Here is a 17,890-nt window from a genome sequence, read left to right on the forward strand (position 1 = left end):
AGACAGCTCAGCCAACCACAAAGCTCTCATTTCTCCTCTCCATGTCAGTTTTATAAAACTCTACCGTAGACAAGTGGCTTAAAAACTCAGTCTTTTCCTAACTTTTGACAATTCTTTGAAAAAACCAGGATCAGTGACAGCAGTGAACAAACAGCCTTCAGCCTATTTATGGACTTCAAGAGCTTGTGGGAGCTATTTTAAGACTCATATTCACGAGTGTATTAAGAAAAGACAAGCATTCCAATATAGTCCCGTAATTGTGTTAGCGTTTGAAGTTTAGAGTGCTGCTACAATGAGCTTCAAGCTGACTGGAACAACACACATTTATGTTGGTCCCTTTGACAAAAAAATCCAATTAAATTAGAAAAATTTAAATAGAAAATGAAATTTAATCCACGACAGGAAAACCATTCCAAACAAAGAAAAATCACATTTTATTCTATTTTTCAGTAATGTGTGGCATAATGCATTCAGGCATAGTGTAACGAACATGGCACAGTTAAACAAAAACATGGTTTTTATCAGTCTTGTCAGAGTGTTTTAGGATTAACGAGCATAAAGACAGTTATCTTTGAATTAAGATGATCACATAGAAAGTCATTAAGGCAGACACACTGACAAAAGCAGATTTATAATACAGTTTGGAATGTTTTCTATACAGTGATCAGAGAGAGGCGGGAAGGACAACATGACATTAAAATGAATGTTTGGTAGTGAATGAGTGACGACCTGAAGGGAGGTCTGATGAAAACAGTGCTGTCACGCTGCCATACCAGGTAACCATTACTGTATTACAGTATTCCACCACAGTGGCTTCAGAAGGAACAATGAACCAGAACAATATTCTACTCAAATCAAGTCACATTCCATTTCTTCCTTTATGATTCACAACCAATAACCTAACCCCTCATACAACAACCTCACCTTATGGCCCATTCAGTAGCTTTTCCTGAGCTTTCAATCATATCACAAGGTCTTCCTCACCAGTATACCCAGTCATCATGCAACTGTAGATGTCTTCATTGTTTCCTGAGCGCTTCAAGGACTTCTCTAACGTTCATTCTTTTTGTCATGGTCAAGAATGAACGTAGGTCCTTGTTTTTAAAGATTCTTTCTGGTTTATTACACCGTGGGTCGTTTCTATAAAAGGGATTTTATTGACACGTCTTCTCTTATTGCTGCAGTGCTGTTTATGATTAACGGAAATGTGAAGAGATTCAGTGCTCTGCCTTAAAGTCTACAAGAACTGACCAGATCTTTAAAGTAGTTTGTAGCTTGTTCAGAATGAACTCTGCACAGCGGTGTCGAACACAGCGGCTGTGGATGGAGATGTGGCCGGGGTGCGTTTGTTTTGCATTACTCACCCAGACACGTTGTGTGTATCCTTGAGGTCTAACGTTGCATTTCTATGCATTTCCTTCCTCATTCAACAGTTGCAGAGTCATTTTCTGAAACCTTGTTTACATACGTTAACTAGCTTCTTCTTCCCTGTCTTTGTTGGCACATTACCGCCACCTGCTGATCGGTGTGCTCGCTGCACTTATTATTACACTGACAGTAAAAAAAGTCTTTGGACTGTGTCATTACCTCTGTGCTGCCTGCTCTGACACCCTGCTAATCTAACTTCCTCGTTTCCTCAGTAGTGATAGAAGAACTGGCCTTCAAAATGTCTTCAGTCACTAACTCATTTTGGAGGCATCCTTTCTTGAGGCATACAGGATGTTGCTGTACGTGATATTTTTTGTGGCAGTCCTCAGTGACAGGCAGCAGGAGTTCAGTGTGGTGACAGGGTAGGAGGGAGAGGACAGGAAGTTAGCCAAAATGCTGATTTAACTTACATGGTACTGTTGTACCAGAGAATATCTGTTGGTACCGTCAAGTTACACATTTGTACACCCAGTTCTGTTTAATAGCAATTCAATCGGATCAGAACCAAGATCCAAACTAAGACCCAAGTTGTACTAAACCGGATTAATCCTTTGCCGAGTACTGCTGTCTGACTCAAACCAATGACTAAAGTAAACATTCAAACAAACACCCCCACAGAGAGGATGCAGCAATGAGTCAATCTTATTAATAGGAAATACTGGAGGACTTCTACTTGAGCTGACACTTTAACTCTTTAAATCTTCTTAACTAAATATTAACATCTCATATCTATTGACCCCCAGGTCTGCTGTGTAATTAAAAGTAGTAGCAGCAGTCTCAAAAATGAGAATATTGTGATAGATGCTGTAAGTGGCTCTTTGCACCAAACATGGACAATGACTGGATTCTTTTTGGACGGTATTCTTCTGTCATCCGTTACATGAGCTCACTACGCTGGCGTCAAATCGGACTGCAGCTGAGGATTAGAAAAAAACGTGTTGCTCTGTTCCTATTCGGTTAGTTTTCAGACATTTTGCGTATCATGTAGTTGAGGATTCCTCCGTGGTGGAAGTACGTCAGCTCCACGTCGGTGTCAAACCTCATCCGCACTTGGAATGTTTTCCCTGTGTCGAGCTGTGAGGGGAGAGAGAGACAGCATCAAGCGTCACATTACCTAAACTGTGGAATGATGTTGTACAAGATCGCGTCCCTAACGGACCTTCACGTCCACCGTCATCCTGGGCGTGAGCGGCTCGGGGATGATGACGGTGTAGCGCTCTCGGCCGGTCAGTCCCAGGCTGTCAGCTGTGTTCCCGGGTAGATACTCCAGAGGGATCACTCCCATCCCAACCAGGTTACTGCGGTGGATCCGCTCATAGCTCTCTGCTAACACGGCCTTAACGCCCTGAAAACAAACAAAAAGCTCATTATACACCCTTTAACATTCGCTTCTTCCAGCAACATCACAAGTTCCACACTTAAATCACGCAGTGACAACTATATTTATTTTATGTTCCGGATGTGCCTCGACTTTCCCTTTTTTGCCACGAAATGAACAAAACTCAGGGTTTCTGCAAGGGTTCACCTAAATTCAAGACTTTTTAAGACCTTTTTAATATCAGGATTTTCCAAAGTCATCCCAACAACTGTCACGTTCAGTTTATAATTCAGTAACGTCTACAGACAACCACATCCAGAAACATTTTCTAACCAACATCACTGCCTACAGCAGGCAAGAGGAAATATTCCAGACTTGTTAATACTTTGAATAAGTCTCAGTCATTATGATGGTCTCAGAGTTCATCTTATTTCTTTGGCAATGACTTTCCAAACACGAAGAACACAGCGAGTCAAAGTAGGTGAAGGGGATCTATTCAGGGCTGCATCTCCAATTTCATTTATTTACTACACCACCAACAACTGTGTCAATCAGCATTCAAACATTGATTGAGTTGTCTCCTGCCTGCATGGGGTGCTGTTATGTGCTCTGTGTCTGTGACTGCTTGTTGTATGTTCTTTTTATGTCCCACACTGTGAGTCAGTTTCCCTCTGGAATCAGTGAGTTATTCAATCTACTCACCAAACTGCTTCCACCAGTGACGACAATGTGATGCATGATGTGAGTCTAGCTTAATGTTGTTTACAGAATATGATTATGCATTTTCTTTTCCTGGTTACTAAGACGTGATCCTCACCAGTAGAAAGGGGCCCTTTGCTGCCCAGTCTCTGGAGCTTCCTGAGCCGTACTCCTTCCCTGCTAGAACCAGCAGAGGGACTCCTGCCTGCTGGTATCTCTCTGCAGCATCAAACACATCCAGCTGCACAAAAAAAGGGCAAATTATGAAGGAGTTAGTCCAAATGTAACAGTTCATGTAGCCTACACAATGTGAGGCAGCGCTGAGGTGTTTGCTTGTTCAAACAGAAGCATCTTGTAGAAGTTTTCCTGCTTGTTGACACAGAAACAATTAACCCCTTCTTAAATCCCGCCCCTTTCCTCTCTCTGCTCCAATAACAGTTGAGAAAGCCTCAGTCAGAATCTTGTCCATCTTTCTCTTTTCCAGACACGCTATGTGCTAGGCTCGTCTATCTTGAAAAGATAACCAAGATGGTTAAAAGATAGCAAGTTAAAAGAAGTTGGCAAATGTTAACTAATGATTGATTTGAATTAGCTAGCTAGCTAGTTAGATAATATTAGCTACAGGAAAGGAGAAAGTTGACTGAGGTTCTGGCCGAGGCTTGCTCAACTGTTACTGGAGCACAGAGTGAAAAGGGGCGGGACTTTGGAAGGGTCAACTGAGTTAAGAGCATGTTGTTGAACTCGAAGAATGACTTCAGTCAGACAGCACAGCATTGTTAGAAAGTCCCAGAGGGGTGCTGCATGCTGACCGTTTCTCCAGTTGGCAGGTGAATGGTTTGTGGCGCCTGCTTGTTGAGGAACTTGTTAAAGAGGCGGATGTTGGCAAACGTCCCTCTGGCCATAACAGCGTCGTTACCTCGACGGGAGCCGTACGAGTTGTAGTCACGAGGGGTCAAACTGAAAAAACACAACAATTGGATACAACTCTACATAAAAAACTGCTGTGAATTCACAGTTGAAACCGTAGGGGTCACTCACCCTCTGCTGGTCAGGTGGCGCGCTGCAGAGCTATTCCTGGCGATGTTCCCTGCAGGAGAAATGTGGTCTGTTGTGACCGAGTCTCCCAAGTTCAGCAGCACGTAGGCGTCATGTATGGACTTGGGTGGCTGCAGCTTCATGGTCTGAATAAAGACAATGCGACAAAAAATTATTATATATATATATAGAATAGAAACACTGCTTATTTTTCCAACTCTGGCCACAAGCTGGAGGAGTTCAATGTTGCATTGTCAGTCGAATGTTATTATAAACTAGAGGTTTTTATGCTTGGCAGATTTAACAAAAAAGGCAGAGGGGAATCCCTCTATTGTAACAATGATCATGAAAACAGCCCTTTACACTTAATTTTAATAAAAACGTTGCTAAAAATCAGGACACCATATTTAAAAGTCCAGTTTTACATTTTATTTGCAAACAGTGTGCACATGGTGGCCTTTATCCATCAACATCACAGAACCAAGGTTAATGGCTTAAATGGAAGAAGACACTTATCATTAAATGTGTAAGCATTAATGACTTTATGACACTTATTTTCATTGCTGTTTTGGCCGTAGTTCCACATTTCCAAAGATGAAAATTAAAACTGGATTTTAAAAATGAAATGCGTTCATATATCATACGCACATTAATGTAAAATGAAACTAGTATTAGATTAGATGGTTTCATTTTAATAATGGCAGCCTTCCATTTCCATATACTAGCACTGGTAGTAGTTGCAGTAGTTTGGGAAGATGTATCTATGGTATATATTTACCAAACCATCAAAGAACGGTGGTGACTTGATGTAGGTTGATTTGGGGTCCCAGGTATACAGCTTGTCAGAGGGAGCAACCAGAGAGTTCCAGCGTTCGTTCACTTTCTGCAACAACACAGAAGATTCATGTCAGTCACACATCTACATTACACTGCTGGAATGCTTGCCAACACAGTGAAGGTAACACTACCTCAATCTTCTCATAGACTTCTTTGAACATTGATGGGATGACATAGGTTCTCTCCACAGCCTGAATCTCCTCCCGTGTGGGCCAGATATCCCTCAGGAAGATCTCTTTGCCTTCAGAGTTAATGGCTACAAAGGAGACAAAGGACGAGGGGGATCAATGACCTCCTACCTTTCATTTAACACACGTAAAAAGCTCAAATGAAATTTCAAAAGCTAGTCAAGACAGCCTGTTCAGGCCTAGCAGTGATTCTGATCTAAAAGAGGATACATTTTGATGTACTGGCCCTCAGGAACATCAAGCCAGGCAGCTCTATTTCTATAGTCAGAGGATGGATTGTAGAGCAGGAAGTCAGTGTAGACGGGAATTCAGTTGCTACTGCATTAGAGGCACCAGTTAAGAGCTTGGGGTGCTGGTACAATACATATTCAGGGGTACAAACCAAGCAATCAACCATTGTCCCAAGTTCTTTTCTTATCCTTTTCAGCCCAGTTGAATTCAAAATTCAACTGGGGTTTTATTCAAACCTTTGAAACCTGTGTAGTATCTTTAATGCAACAGGCTATTTAAAGTCTGGCTATAGTCTACAGGGCATTTACAGTTGAGAAAAAAAAGAGCATAATTTAGACTGTGCATCGTGATTCCAATTAAAAAAGGTCAGGATATTATTTTCTGGTCACGTAATGATTAATTTCTCTACTGTCCCAGAATTGTCCCCAACACTGTACTTTTGTGTCCCAGGTGCTATCTTTTTTTTTTTTAATGTCCCCAGGACAACAGGGCATCCTTAATTTCAAGCACTGCCTGTTTAGATTGCTCAATCCGTTGTTGTGGACACTGAATGAATATGGAGGTCCCCATCACTCAAGTTGAAAAACTGGAGAGGACGGTCAGTTCCCTCATTAAAAAGTGGCTGAGACTGCCAAGATCTCTGAGCTGCATCTACTTCCATAACAAAGGACCCCTGGAACTGACTCTCCATGGCTTGACTGAAGAATTCGAGTATGTTAAGGCGAGACTTGAGATGACTCAGTCGGAATCCTGGGACAAGGTTATCAACAACTACATCAGCTATTAGAGCGGCAGGAAGTAAAGGTGGAACAAAGACGAAGGGGTCCTGGCAAAACGTCAAACAGGCACTTCTGGCACGCAGTGACAACTCCACAGCCAAGGCGAGTATTAGCAATGGAGGAAAGGGGAGAAGAGCTGGGCAACAAGATAAGCAACATCTACCCAACCATTTCCACATTTCCTGCTCACCAAAAGGGATTCAAACATCTAGTCCTATGTGCTGACATTCAGACTGCACTGCAAACATATGAGTCAGTCTTATATCCATAGGCTGGAAGCTATCTTTTTCAATGTCAAGCTTGTCAAATCCTATTAGAACTGTGTTGTCTGTGGAAATGTATTTTTTAAATCCAGAGGCACACTGTAGCCACTCCAACAGCATCCCATTGTGAAAACAAAGTAACCTTTAGATTCTACATCTGGCTCCAACTTGCATGTATAATGACATCTGTAAACAGACCCAGATATGACTGTTTAACCATGATGTATTGAACTTGTAAGGGATAAAGAGGTCCCAGACTGGGGTCTAGCCAAACTGAATAGAACCACAAAACTGGGTCTTAGCAGCAATATCAGCCTGTGTTACTTAAAGAGTAAATACTCCCTGGGTCATGTGTGCTGGATTATGGGGACACAGAGACCACAACCACTAAGCGTGACTAGCATGCATAGTGACGTGCATGCCTGTGGTGCTAAGAGGCAGGGCTGAGACCTGAGACGAGAGACGAGAGAGAGAGAGAGAGAGAGAGAGAGAGAGAGAGAGAGAGAGAGAGAGAGAGAGAGAGTGTGTGTGTGTGTAAGGTGCTACCTCTGTAGCAACCTGGCCACTGACAGTTTGGTCAGAGATTCTGGTGTTAGGCTAGCAGTGGCAAGCTGCCCAGGTTTTATTCCATTTCCAAATTGTAGTTTTCAGCCTCAACCAATGCTGACTCAAGTAACATCACTTGAGGACATTTATCCAACTTTACACAGCACAACCCTGCTCAGTGTGACACAAAAACGAGAGCAGATTATGATCTCATCATTGGCCCTGCTTCACCAATCTGTTTTTAGAGCCAGATTTTACGATTAAAACTTCAACCAGCACATTAAAAATATAACTACTCACCAATGGGCTCTTTCTCAAAGTCTATCCTCACAGTGCCGGCGATTGCATAGGCGATGACGAGCGGGGGAGAAGCCAGATAGTTTGCTCTGGTGTTGGGGTGGACTCGCCCTTCAAAGTTTCTGTTTCCTGATAAGACTCCTGCAGCAACCAGGTCTCCCTGAAACACAAATGAACGTAAACACCTCAACTTATATGAGCAAGAAAGAAAATACTGTATGTATTTATAGTTTGAAATGTATCACTGATGTACATGGATTGTAAAATGAGAGAGGATGTGTCATGTAAAGAAAAAAGTAAAAGAGAAAAAGTACAAGCAAACAAAAATAAAGAGTGAAGGTAGGGTCAGTGCCTACAATATTCCTGCTACCACAGGACATGTAACAGTGAGGAATGCTAGAAAGAGGGAAAAAAAGATAAATGAAGAGGAGAAAGAGCTAATGAGTGCCTGTAGATGTGAAATGATACAGTAGGGATGTGGACACAGCCTCTTGGTACCTGGGTTATGGCCTCCACCACCGGCTCTGGCAACGGCCCACTGTTGCCTATACAGGTCATGCAACCATAGCCAACAACCTCAAAGCTAACAGGAAAGACAAAATGATTGTTTACAAAAGGTGTCAAATGACTTATTTACCTATGCATCAACAGCTAGACTGTCAGTAAAGGTAAAATGTAAAAATACATTTTTTTATGTAGTAGACAGGTCATATGAGGACATATGCAGTGAGACTACAGAAGACATTTTGCTTTAATGTGGTGAGTCTAAGTAGACCTAACACAGTATTGACTTTTCAAAGCAGAAATATTGGACAAGATGTATCAATCCTCACCCCACTAAAAATCACATGAGCACATTGAGTGAGGCCTGGTTACGTAACACTTGTATTAAAAAGGTGTTGTATTGGGTTTGTGCTTTACAATCTGCCAGTGTTTAAAAGCAGACTGTAGTTCTGTGGTCAGTTTTCTAATGGTGACCTTTACTCATGGTTTCTGATGTTTTAAGACAATTATCAATGCAATTTAAGACCTATTTCATGTCCACAAAAAAGTATGATGATGGATATGAAGGAAATCAGTATTGGTTGCATGTCAGTTGTTTTGTAGTTGTTACAGCAAAAAGATTTTTAAGATCATCATTTAAAATCACATCTTTGCCCCCACTAAATGCTGTTTGCTGATCAAGTACTGATCAATAACTCCAGTAAGTGAACTCTGACTCCGTTTTATCATGCCGTTGTATTTAAGACTGACATACGGATGCAATACCAAGGACAGCCCAGCAGATGTCACCATTTTACTGCATCAAATGCTTCAAAATAATGAACCATTTTCTGCACAGTTTGTTCATACTATTGTCTGTACCTAGCTCTTTAATATGCCTGTATGTATTTGAAGGCTGCAGGCCATGTAGCAAATCAGAGCAGAACTGCTTTATAGCATTATTGGATGTACAGAATGTTTTGCATCAATGTGATAAAGTACCTTCATTTGTCAGCTTTACTGGACTAGACAAAACAAATATTCACATCTTGTTTTATCAATGAATAATGTCTCAATTGGATTTCTAGAATATTTTGGAAGGATAAAATGTCCCACCCCTAATAAAAACAATATACCATTTGGCCAAAGTCTGGTCCCATAAATGTGGATATAAAAGCAGGATATGTATTTTGTAACATATTTACTGGTGACACTGGTTTTTAAATCACATGTCAAATCACTCTATCTGCTTGACTGAAAAGGTGACTATTGACTAAAAAGGCTAGTAAGTGGACCTAAAGTTTTATTGTGTGTGTCTAACTACTGTTTTCCAGGGTACAAAATAATGGGCCTTTGCCTTGAAAATGTGTGGGATCAACCATACATATAGACAATTGACTGAATGACAGATTTTAGCAGCTTACCCCAGCTTAAAGAGGTAGTCCATAACACCACTCTCCTTTAGGTAATAGGTGACCACTCCACTGCCAGGTGACAGGCTGGTCTTTATGTACGGCTTCACGCTTAAGCCACACTCTACTGCCTTCTTAGCAAGGAGCCCTGGAGGAAGAGCATTGACCTTTACTAACTTTGTCAAATAACAGAACAAATAGCAGTACAATCAGTCTCCACCCTGACTAACATACACCTCCCACCATATCCCAGAAAGTCCATTAAGAGAAGTAGTGTACACCTACCTGCTCCCAGCATGACAGATGGATTGCTGGTGTTGGTGCAGCTGGTGATGGCAGCGATCACCACCGAGCCGTGGTTTAATGTATACTCTTGTCCATTAAACTGGAAGGGGACTGCAGTGCTGTGACGCTCAGGAGCCACTTGGAAACCCTTGAAACCTTGCTAAAAATGTCACAACACAAAATATGAGTGGTTAACCAAAGCCCTGAAAGCAGCAGCAACTGAGTCATGGACATAATTTAAAGCCATTACTGAACAAAAGGGCAGGGGACTGTTTGAACTGTTTTGATACTTAAGGATTATATATATGAGATTTAAAACATTAACATAGCAGCAGACATCTATTTGCTATGTAATGATACAGTGGAGTCATGGTGTCACACTCCCTCTGCCTGTGTTGTATCGCAGCCTCTCTGTGGTTTGTTTCCATAGCTGGTCTCATCCGTGTGCAGCTGTACAGCGACTGAAACTGCTGTTTTTATCTTCTACGGCGGTGAATTAAGGATTTATTTGGACCAAAGCAGAGTTGGTGATTGTTGGAACAGTGGAAAGAAAGATTGTTTTGAGGAGTTTTATTTAGTTTTTGTACACTTTGAATGAAGTCACGATGACACACAAGGTAAATTTACAGTTTTTGTCTATGGAGTCTGGTGGAGAGTGATTGTGATATTACAGCTGATTCTGGTTAAACAAATGGTCTATCTCTGCATGGATCCTTTCCTTAATGTGGTCAGACATTTGTCCCCAAGTATTAACATGTTACATTGCAGCCATTCGAACCCTTTTCACAAACATTGTCACACAACTCAGTGAATTAGGGGTTTATTTCAACCAAACCAGAGTTGATGATTGTTGAAGATTAGATGAAGACTAACATAGACTGTTTTGGTGAGTTTTATTTTTGTTTTGGTCTGAGATGCTGGTGCTCTAGTGGCAACTGAATTTCATAAATATATAACCTTTAAGCTTAAATAATACTAGTTTTTTCAGCACATAAACGTGTAGAAAGCACTTTTGTTTTTTGTTTAACAAAAGAAGCAGAAAAGAACAAGTCAAATAAAAGTCTAAAATTAGGTATATTTTAATATAAATGAGGAACTGTCTGATTAAAATAAGTAAGCAAGATTACAAATGTGAACAGACATTTGATGCGCACTTTTATTTTATGCTACAGACACATCAGTCAGTACTCATACTGAAATTCAATCCCCAGCCCTTTTGACCTTTGGCACCACAGTCTTACATTTCCTGTCATGATACTCTATCTTCAGTGTTTATCGTAGACTATCCCAGTAGCCTTCTGGCACAGCCTGCTACATTGTGTTTGACTACACACATTGTTTGTGTCTGTGACAAATAAAGCTTTGAATCCTTGATTCTGCGTAATGGTTAACATGCTGATACCTACCTTTGCTCCCAGGCAGGTTTCAAAGTCTTCTTTCATGTCGGACACAGGGATTCTGTCCTGGGGTCTTTTGGGACCACTGCAGCATGGAACCACTGTATTCAGATCCAGCTCTACAACCTTAGAGAGAGAGCGATGTGGTTTATTTAACATTTCTGTGCTCTGCCTGTAGCTGCACAATGTGGTAATTCATACTTTTCTGTTATACACTTATAGTGGAAACTATACTGGTAGTCTCTTCTTTGAATAACTTTTATTTCTTGTTCTTCTTACATGTTTTTGTGTTTGGTACAATGTTCCAATTTGAAAATCTTGACGCCCATGTGTGTTATTTTTACTGTTTTAATCAGGATGTGTGTCAGCTAGTGGCACTTGTGTGCCTGTTTCTTTTACAATGGAGAACAAACACTGTTAAAACTTCAAAGACTGACCTGAGTGAAATCTGGATCCTGAGAGACATCATTGTAGTCTCTGAACATGCCCACTGCCTTCAGGTACTTTGTGACGTAGGCCAGCTTTTCTGCTTCACGCCCTGAACAGAAACAAACAGAGACAAACCTTGAAAATCTTTTGTGATGGATCAGAGGTGTCTTCAATGAATTAAATATCCCTTCCAGTCCAAATATTACATGATTTTAAAGTCATTGGATGTCTGTACTGTTCACACTGTACAACTTCCTGTCTTGTAATGTAATAGGGACACAAATGGCAACCATTTACAGCATTACTGTCGTTAGAAACTGTTAATTAGCCTGATCAGCCACTGTCAGTGATCAATACAAACATTGCTACACCATTAATCAAATTAATAACTAACAGCAGTCGACATCAGACAGTCTTATCCCTGACTCATAACCCTGTTAATTCAGTCTATTATGTGCGTGAGATGGTTCCGGCCGAAACTACCCGGTTTACTGCCCCGTCTGGTGCTGCACATGTCTGCTATCATTGGCTGGAGTTCGTTTCACGGTTCCCTGACACAGCCAGATTATTATCCTCATAGATACATTTTGGGCTTCGCTGAGCTCTCTGCAACCCCTGACCACATCTTTGAACAGTTCACACACAGCGATTGTCCTCACAGGAGTCATCACCTTCCATCTGTCAGCGACCTCCATAAACTGTCAGAGAGTGGAAATGAGGGCTAAAATCATGTAGTGTGAACACTGCATTACTGAACAATGCAAATTAACTCTGTAGTAGTAGTGCACGAACAGTGTTTGACAGCCAGTATGTTCAGCATTTATAGAATGCTGGTACACTAGGAAGTTGGGAGGTGGAAGCGGGTTTTAAACACATACAAAAGGTGGAAAAATCTAATCTTGTGTACATTGCTGGTGCTGAAGGAAACATGAAGAGGTGAATACTCCCATCAGTTTTCATGTCAAGTCAAACACGTACCTTGGGACATGACAGAAACGACACCACGCAACAAGGGATGTCACAAGACCGATACTTAAAAATAACATACAATTTTATATTAATGGGGAACGTAGGCATTAAAGACTTGATTGGGACATTTTTTACTGTGGTATCGAATTGGTATCAAGAATCTTGGAGTGTCACTGGTATTAGTATCAACTACATCCCTTCATGCAGCATTACTTCCACACTTCCACCTTTGCAGCCTGGCTCTCACCTGTCTGCTCGAGGTACTGAATGCTGACGTCGTCCACAGGGAAGAACGCTGCCGTGGCTCCGTACTCTGGACACATGTTGGCGATGGTGGCTCTGTCAGCGATGGACAGCTGAGCAACACCGGGGCCAAAAAACTCCACAAACTTCCCCACAACTCCCACCTGACGGAGGTGCTGAGGTGCACAAGGGGAAAGGGGCAATGTCAGAATGTGGTGCAACAGCAAGCTGACAGTCTTGCAAATGCTGGCAGAAAACCTACCTTAGTAACAGTGAGGACAATGTCAGTGGAGGTAATGAGCTTGTCTGGGGTCCCGCACAGCTTGTATCCCACCACTTCAGGCAGTACCATGCTTATTGGCTGACCCAGCATTACAGCCTCCGCTTCAATTCCACCAACGCCTGAAGGTTATACAACAAATCTCACTTAGAACTGCATCATCAATTCAAGAAAGGTGTTCTGTCAGCAGTTGTGATGTTAAGTGGCCAATATGGATAAACTTCTCTACCACCGTGTGTGTAATTATATTGTTAGATCCATATACATTGTTTTATTCTATGTTTTCAGGAAAGTGAGAAACTGTTTATGGATAAAGTAAGCAGACAGGAAGGTATCAAGAGGTAGTTAGCCCAGCTTAGCATATACACTGGAAGCAGGGGGTAAATAGCTAGCCCCTCTCTGTTCAAAGTCAAAAAATGACATCTACAAATGTCTCTAAAGCTTTGCTGATGAACATGTTTATCCTTTGTTCACTTTGAACACAAAAGGAAATGTCGACTATTTGTGGCTTCAGGTGGAGTGAAGTGCTAGAACGTATCTTGACAAACCACTGTGCATCCTACCAGCACGTGTGGAAGTGTCCCCAACTATAGCAAAGGTTAGCAGACTTTGGACAGAGCCAGGCCAGTCGTTTTCGTCTGCTTCCAATTTATATGCTAAGCTAACCACATCATGACTGCAGCTCTGCATTTATCAAAAAAAAGAAAGAAAATATGCACATTTTCCCAAAATAATGTACTATTCTTTTAATGCATATATCTGCTTTTGTATCTTCTGCAGGGTAGATGTTTGCTCCCTAAGTAGCCTCTATGTAATGTAAGTGCAGGTCATGCTGGGTTTTAAGATGGCTTGACTGGAAACCTCTATGAACAATATTTACAACACAGATGAGACGTCTTACCCCAGCCCAGGACTCCCAGTCCATCGATCATTGTGGTGTGGGAGTCGGTTCCCACCAGGCTATCAGGGTAGAAGTACCCTTCGTACTTAAACACCACTCTGGCCAAGTACTCTAGGTTGACCTGGTGAACGATCCCTGAACCAGGAGGAATGATTCGCATGTTCCTGAAGGCTTTAGAGCCCCACTGGGAAGGACAACGACATATCGAAGGGTTAAAACATCTCTTCATAGTTACCTACAGTATATATACGGAGCTCACACTGAATGTCACACCTTTAAGAACTGAAACCTCTCTTTGTTGCGGTCAAACTCCAAGTCCTGGTTTTTCTGAAGGCTGTCAGACCTGAAGAAAAAAGAGCCAGTGTGTTTAAATTGTGCAGAACTATATCATTAGTAGTATTATACAGTGATTAAAGCCTCAGCAGGGAATAATACAGTAACTATGAACTGATGGTGCCATGGTGGTGCCACGGTGGTCAGTGTTCGATGAACCTGGCCTTACTTCCTGTTAAAGTCCACTTGGATGGAATGATCGATGACGAGGTCAGCAGGGCAAACGGGATTAATCTTCTCTGGGTCGCCGCCTAGTTTCATCACCGCATCACGCATGGCAGCAAAGTCCACCACAGCAGGGACACCACTACAAGGACAGTTTAGAGTTAAATTACAATATATTTTGTTCTTTAATTATGACTATGAGAAACATATTTGAGATATTAAGGTGTAAATAAGGCTTTAATTGCAATAACATTCCATCACTAATATTCTGTACATCTTAAAATGAAAAGGCTTATCATTTTCATATATAGTACATCTCTCAATATTTTCTCCCTTCCCTGTCTGTGTCGAAACTCACTGGATGCTACTGAAGATGTAAATCTTTGAAAATGGCTGACAAATACAATTGTTTCATTTGCTTTAAATGTTTAATAATTCCATAAAACTGCCAGTCTCTGTAGTTTTTAACAAGCAAACAGGAGGATTAATCCACAGTTGGTGCTCCAGTGAGTATCTGTGGCAGCAGGGCGGTGTGTGTGGGATTGAGTCTGCACGTTTCAACAGGACTCAGACCTTTTTGAGACCATTGTGAATGCAATTTAAGACCTATTTTACATCCATACTGGCAAAAAAAAGTATGAAGGATACGAAGGAAAACTGTTACTGGTTCCATGTTGGTGTCGTTTTGTAGTTGTTACTAAGGAAGGGAATTGATAAGAGAGAGGATGACACACAGCACAGGGCCACAGGTAGGATTCGAACCCTGAGCTGCTGCAGCCAGTACATGGGGCGCCAACTCTATCTACCAGGTGAGCTATCTATCATTGGTCCCATTCTTTACCGATTCATTAATGATTTAATTTTCTGTGTGGAAAAAACTGTAGAAGAAAGGCACGTATGGTTTTCAAAAGCTCCACTGTTTAATTTGGAACCCGTTCTCAACCGTGTGGCCGTGGCTCTACTGTTCTTATTTACCCTCGTTAACGTACGTGCTACTCGGTTGGGAAGCAGTGGCCCTCCTAAGTAAAGAATCAAATATATAGCCTTCAGGGAATTTAAGTCCATGTTACGTAGAAACAGATGTTTCAACACATTGCTGCTGTTTCCACCCTGACTTGCATTGATCATTTTACAGACATTACAACGAGCACTGTTGTAATAATTTCCTCCTCTCTGCCATGACTCCTTCTTGCTGAAACGAGTTTGATGTCATGGTTTTGCAATGCACAGCTGTCAGAAAAACAGGTCGGCATTGATGGCAGGAACTGATGAGCTCTAAGGTATAAAACTTGCAAAGGATCGGAAATTTCCATTCCTAGCCCTAGTTGTTACAGCATGATCAATACAAACGTCATTATGTATTCTGGATCAAAAAAGGTTACCCTGATGACATCACAGTGACATCATCAGGGTAATTTTCTCAGCCCTCCGGACCCACAGAAGACATTATACAACTGTTTTCACACAATGAGTAGTACTCCCTGTGACTGTGACCTTTATGTGTGAAATTGGCAGAGGTCCCACTGAGAATAAAGTTCTGTGGTTCCACACAACAGCACTTTGTGAAGGGCTGAGCCGTGCTCACTGACATTCTAACGCAAATGAATAGCATGCACATACGTGAAGTCCTGGAGGATGACACGGGCTGGTCTGAAAGGCACCTCCACAGTTTGAGTCTGGGTCTGCTTCCAGTTGAGGATGCTCTCCACATCCGAGCGCTTCACCAGGAACTCATCGCAGTTCCTGACAGCGGACTCCAGGAGGACCCGGATGGAGAACGGCAGACGGTCTGAGGAACAAACGGACAGTGAACCTCTCGGAATGTACCACTCAAACTTTTACGCTGACAACAAGTTTTTATATCTGCTGTTACCATATCTGGGATCTCCAAGTTTGGCAAGATTGTAAAACTGCTGTTGTGGGTCCTTGGGGTCCAGAGGCTCCACTAGATGTTGGAAAGGATTATTCACAGTCGCAGACATCCTCCTCTATGTGTTGGTACAAATCTAAAAGAAGAAATGTAAGCCTGATTTTAACACCAATAAATAACAGCAGGGAATAAGCAGGGATTAAATGAAACCAACATTCTCTTTAGTCTTTAGGCTTTTTTTCTTCAACCTTTCGAACACGCACACCAAATAGAGATGTAGTGTCTCTTAACAGAGCATAAAGAGGGTTAACTCCAAGGCCTAGTCTACAATCTGAGGTCTTTCCATATTCACTGTGGAAATGGATTAGCCTTTAAGGTTGCAGTCCACGTGGGTCGGTATGGGCTGAGGGTTAGTGAACTCCTGGACCATGTTTTACAAACGTTACATAACTAAATCTCGTAAGCAGTCTGATGAAACTTTGAACGGGGAAATGTGCAATAAAAAGTCTACAGCCATACTGAAACATATTGGAAATGGACACAAGCTAAACAAGAATGCAGAAATTCAACTCATTTCCTTGAGAGCTATTATCTGTGTGAAAGGTGAGCTGATCCACAGAGCACTTGGCAGGGCCCTCGCATACTGATTGTCCACATACTTGGCAGGTTAGTTCAGGTGCTCGCTGAAGCTCTGCTGCAAAGTGCAAAGTTAAGTTATAATACTGAGTGCAACCAGCACTTTGCTTTGAACACGTGTCTAACATGACAGTATGAAATAGTAATTGAATCTAGAGCTACAACAATTACTATTAAATTAACTGCCAACTATTTTGATAATCAATTAATTGTTTTGAGTTGTTTTTTTAGATTGATTTCAGCTTAGTCCTCTATGACATTGAACTGAATATCTTTGGGTTGACAAAGTAAGACGTTTGATCATGTCACCTTTGACTTTGGGAAACAGTAATCAACATTTTTTGACATTTTCTGGAGCAAACAACTAATAACTAACAGATTCATTGAGAAAATGACAGACAGATTGATCATGAAAATACTGATTAGTTGCAGCACTAAATTAAACTACAGCACTATTAGTTTAATTTAGTGCTGCAACTAATCAGTATTTTCATGATCAATCTGTCTAGGGGGGTATTAAACCCCTATGTTGTTTAGGTTCCCACCTAAATGTGTCCATAACACATAAAAGCAAGTACCAAACACTGGTGGGATTTGCAGTGTTGTTTCTGTATTCTTTTCTTAAAATGAGATGTTAAAATCACAACTTTAAGGTTCCTGTATGGCTGCGAGAGTTTTGCCTTATTGTGTTAAGCTGTTTACATTTTTCAAATTAAGGGATCAAAAAAGTAGGACTGTTATTGTTACAATTTAAACAACCCAGCCCGTAACTAGCCACTTAATATGGTACTTTTTATTCCAAGTAAAACTACTATTACATATGTTATGTTACCTAGCTCCTGTTGAGAAACTAATGCAGTGAATCC

General features: G+C 41.4%; 1 protein-coding gene across 1 annotated transcript; it reads right to left on the reverse strand.

Annotated features, from left to right (window-relative positions):
- Window positions 1-410: 410 nt before the first annotated feature.
- aco1 (aconitase 1, soluble) lies at window positions 411-16,524 on the reverse strand. Its single transcript, XM_051429017.1, has 20 exons — window positions 16,392-16,524; window positions 16,139-16,307; window positions 14,523-14,660; window positions 14,294-14,363; window positions 14,021-14,204; window positions 13,102-13,241; window positions 12,844-13,015; window positions 11,636-11,736; window positions 11,208-11,324; window positions 9,802-9,961; window positions 9,529-9,664; window positions 8,120-8,204; window positions 7,625-7,781; window positions 5,449-5,573; window positions 5,259-5,363; window positions 4,484-4,626; window positions 4,255-4,402; window positions 3,564-3,686; window positions 2,588-2,773; window positions 411-2,502 (listed from the first exon to the last, which is right to left on the reverse strand). Exons 1-20 carry the CDS (start codon window positions 16,498-16,500, stop codon window positions 2,386-2,388), a joined length of 2,685 nt encoding a protein of 894 aa, XP_051284977.1. The 5' UTR covers window positions 16,501-16,524; the 3' UTR covers window positions 411-2,385.
- Between the last annotated feature and the right edge of the window lie 1,366 nt (window positions 16,525-17,890).

The sequence above is a fragment of the Dicentrarchus labrax genome, unplaced genomic scaffold (assembly GCF_905237075.1).
Source record: "Dicentrarchus labrax unplaced genomic scaffold, dlabrax2021, whole genome shotgun sequence".
In the NCBI taxonomy this organism is placed as follows: domain Eukaryota; kingdom Metazoa; phylum Chordata; class Actinopteri; family Moronidae; genus Dicentrarchus; species Dicentrarchus labrax.